This window comes from Octodon degus, unplaced genomic scaffold (genome assembly GCF_000260255.1).
Source record: "Octodon degus isolate 3935 unplaced genomic scaffold, OctDeg1.0 scaffold00165, whole genome shotgun sequence".
NCBI classification, from domain to species: domain Eukaryota; kingdom Metazoa; phylum Chordata; class Mammalia; order Rodentia; family Octodontidae; genus Octodon; species Octodon degus.
Window position 1 is genome coordinate 3,857,802 of NW_004524741.1, and position 4,310 is coordinate 3,862,111.

The 4,310-nt window shown below is 33.3% G+C and overlaps 1 protein-coding gene across 6 annotated transcripts in view; it reads left to right on the top strand.

Moving 5' to 3' along the window:
- Ralyl (RALY RNA binding protein like) overlaps nucleotides 1-4,310 on the top strand; it is a 761,418-nt gene that overhangs the window by 630,940 nt on the left and 126,168 nt on the right. For 5 of the 6 annotated variants that reach the window (XM_023703200.1, XM_004643083.1, XM_023703202.1 and 2 more), the window contains one exon: nucleotides 1,130-1,162. The exons of the other annotated variant lie outside the window; for it this stretch is intronic. In XM_023703200.1, coding sequence (XP_023558968.1) covers nucleotides 1,130-1,162 — 33 coding nt within the window. The remainder of the gene's footprint in view (nucleotides 1-1,129; nucleotides 1,163-4,310) is intronic. 6 annotated transcript variants of the gene reach the window in all.

A 4,310-nucleotide genomic window follows, 5' to 3' on the forward strand; every position in this document is an offset into this window, starting at 1 on the left:
AAAAAAAAAGAAATGTACAGTGAAAATACAGGGCCAAATGTATACCTATCAACTGGTGTATTAATTATTGTTTCATTTTTTTCTTTTTTAAAATAATTTTATTGAGAAGCAAATAGCAATGAGACAGTTTCAAAACCAATTCAGAAACATCTAGAAATGGATTCATATATGATTTATTTACTTTCTATAAAGCATATAAATTTCATTCATGAAATCAGATTATTAGGTAGAAGTGGTGCTAGCCCATTTTATGCTCAGAAGAGTAATCTGCAGAGGTTACTATAAGTGGCTTCCTCAAGCTGAGAAGAAACTTTGCATGAGATCTTTCCTTTTGTGTGTTGAGAGCTACAGAAAACATCCAGTCCTTAAGAATCTGGTACTGGACAGTATCACTCTCCAGGATGCTACTGCCAGTAAGTGACCAAATGATCGTATATGACATGCTTCTTTCTTCATTACTGAGTATTTACACTGGAAATCAATTCTTCAATAAATATGTAATCAAATACATTATAAATTTCTTTCCTATTACTACTGAAAATAGATATATTGAAATTTCTATAAACAAATTAACACTCATGAAAAAGTATATACGGAGAGTATACATTAGAATTAAACTAACAATATTATCATTTTAAGATATTATAACTTTGTATTCTCATTTCCAGTCTTTCTCATTTTTTTAAATGTATTTGGTGCAGGGTCTACAGGGTCTCACTACACAGATCAGACTTGTAGTGATTCTTCTGTTTTCAGTCTTCCAAGTGCTGGGATTACAGGTGCACGCCACCATGTCCAGTCTCAATCACCATCTCAGCATGTCCCAGGGTCCGGGCCAGCATGGCACACCAAGGATCAAGCCCCAGCCACTGTGCTCTGCCTAAGCAGGCAGTTCCGTTTGCTGAGTTATCTGGCCGTCTCTTTCTCATTTGTTTTAATCTCTACATAAAGCAAGTCAGAAATTAAATTACTCCAAATTGGAATTTTGTATATTATTTATAGCTTTTTACTCTTACTGAAGTATATATTTCCATTCAAACCTATGTTATAATCTGTTAGAATCATGTAAAAGTAATTTTAGTGGGCATCAAATTGATATATTAAAATACTTTTTTATATGTTTTCACAGACTTGAATCAAAGGAGCCTTTCCTATCTGTTGGGTGAGTATATGTCTAAAATGTTCCAATATTAATTCAAATTAAAAAGTTCCTCCTAAACTTATTCCCAGTAATTTAACCACACTTTCAAAATCACAGCATCACATTACATTTTTGTCTATATTTTATAAAGACGTAACAAAAATGCGTCCTAGCTTATTTTGTGACCTTAAAAATTCAGGTACTAGATTCCTGTTACATTTTGTATGTTGTGTGAAAGCTAAACAGGGAATGGTGAATATTCATATTATCATCATGCAAAAAATATTCAAACTTGTTTTTAAAATTTCCCTAAACCATAGCTTCACACTTTCTAGTTTGTTTACCCACTTGTGTTTTATTTTATTTTCACCCTCTGTTCTCTGTTTCTTCCCTTTCTTATAAAGTGCTCTTCAGAACCTGTATCTGAGTTTTATCACTGTTCACTTTATTTCTCCAATTCACTTACACTGAGGAATCCTGCGGCAGGTTTGGATTAGAATGATGCTTGCCCTGTCTGATGGCATTGTTCTGAGTTATGCTGTATGGCCCCATAATAATATATTGTTGACAAGGATGCACAAGTACTGTTTTTAGACACTTAGAGTGACTTTAGAATCAGCAATGTTGTTTTTATCTAATCTATCAAATAATTCTTTTAGTAATACATTAAAATGTCTTATGAAAGAAATTTGCATACTCAGAATTATGATAAATGTATCAAAAGTGTTGGAAGGAGTGACCTCTAAAGTAAAGGAAATCATGCTCTACCTGATGAGGGAAAAAATGTTCCATACAATTGGCCAGTATACCACTGTCCTTATGCTTAGTGACCAGGAACAGGAAATGGGGATAGACTTTTAAATGATCAGATCAATTTTACTTTATTACTTTGTTCACAGCTCTGGAATATTTCTATCAGTCATTGAACAACATGGTTCCCAATTCACTTTAACTCACAAAAGGCTTTCAGAAAATCTTTCAAGTCATGGTAATCAAAATAATTGTTAGGGAAGGTAGAAGAAAAAATTGGAGTAAGTGATTTTTTCCTGCAGGATTTCATGAAAAATCAAAGGTCAAGTTGGTCTGGTCCAAAAAAGGATCATTAGCACATTCTCTTCTACTCACTGATCATCAGCTACTATTGTTAAAAGTCCCTAAACCTGAAGGAATTTTTTTTTTTATTTTGAATGCATGTGTCTACCCTTCAATCAAAAGGACTGAAATAGCTTCTCTTCATGTCTCAATTAACACAATGTCTCTGAAGCCTTTTTTATTCTCTTGACTATTTTGAGATGAAAAAATACATTTTTCATGGTATACTTCTGTTGAACAAGGGCAGATCCTAAGTGATCTTTATTTTAAACTCAGCAAAAGTTTGGCACTCATTATCAATGTCCCCAAAAATACTTTTCAAAAAAGAAAAGCATATAACTCAACAAATGACCTGAGTAGGAACACAGATACAACACTAGTTACATATTTCTTGTCTTAATGTGTATAAAAGATGAATTACAGTGAAATGTACAACTCAGAATATTTTGCTTGATCAAATTGCTTTGCTCAGTGAATGAGAAATGTGTACCTAAATTTCTCCATTCTTCTCCAAGAAAATTTTGCTAAATAAAATCTCACATGACATTGATGACCAAGAAGATGTGGTAAATGCGAATATAATAAACATACGTAAACATACCAGACTCCAGGAAGTCTGCTGTGGAAACATCTATTCAGATTTATGACTTCTATGTCAGAGTCACTTGCCAAACAGAATAAAGGAAGGATCTAGTCCATGGTGCCAGGTGATGTGAGTGTATAATATTGAGTTTGTCTCTCACATGCTCCCTTTGCATTAATTTTAATTCTATGTTTACCAAAAAATGTGAGTTGTATTAATAAGCGAAACACTGCCAAATATTGCCTACTTCATCCCATTACTTGCCAATGTCTAAAGATAGTCATTGATATGTGTCTAAATGTAACCTTTATACTCGTAGTCTTTGGCAGTTACAAAATAACTGCATTAGTTTGCCAGTAATGGTGAACCTTTTAGAGATCAGTAGTCAAACTGTCATCCCAAAGCCACTTATTAATCGCAAAATTTCAACTCTGTACTAATAAAATTTTAGCTTAGAAAAAAAACTAACATCTTTTGTCTTAAAAGAAAAACAACAACGTATCAGAGGGTGCGCACCACTGGTTTAGGCAATCACTGAATCACCACTCCTTTCTTCATATCTTTATTTGTGCAGTAGAAACTAAAAGCAATAATTTAGGTTAAGCATTAAATATTATTCTTGGCAGTAAGAATTGATCATAAATGTTACTTATTATTACAGTTCTGGAATCCATGTGTTAAATTGCAAGTGCTTAATCAGAGATCTCGGAAATACTTCAGTTAATAAAAGTCCACTTTTAAAGTGATGCTTGGAATTATATGTGATTTAAAAAGCAAGATTTTCTAACAGAGAAAAAAAATACAGATTGGAATGGAATGAACTAGCAAGCAAGATGAGTGTACTCATTGTTTCAGCTTGTAATGAGTGCTAGGACTTATCATATGACTTTTATAAATAGGACATACCGATATATTGTGCATACATTTCTCCTTAGGTGAGCTTAACTCCTCTTGATAAAACTACTAATTTTGTAGTACTACTAATTTTGAAGTAAAATTTTAAAATGTTACAACATAAATTCAATCTGAATATACCACTGGAAATAAACTCAGAAGTTACAACACCAAAAAATATTTGCTTACAGAAAAAGATCAGCAGCTTTCAAGAGGAAATCAAGTGAAATCAGATCTTCAACTTTTTATTTCTGTAAGAACAGTTTGCCCTCATAGGCACAAATTAATAAAATGTCATCAGGAAAAATAAACTGCAGCCTCCTATTACCTCAAAGTTTTTCCCTGTAGAAGAGGCATGAAGGCATATCCCAGACTGATTCTTTTGCATAGAGCACCTCATTAGATAATCCATATAGTTCTATTGGTAGCCAGACCTCAGAGCCACTGTCTCAGCTGTCATCCTCCTCTATCATTCCCATATTCTTGGTGTAAGGTCTTTTCATGGACACTAACAGTCTGTGAAAGAGCTTCAGAAACTTTTTGAAATGTAACTTCCTGGGCCCCTTCCTGTTTTGGATGCAGATGATTGAGGTGACCACT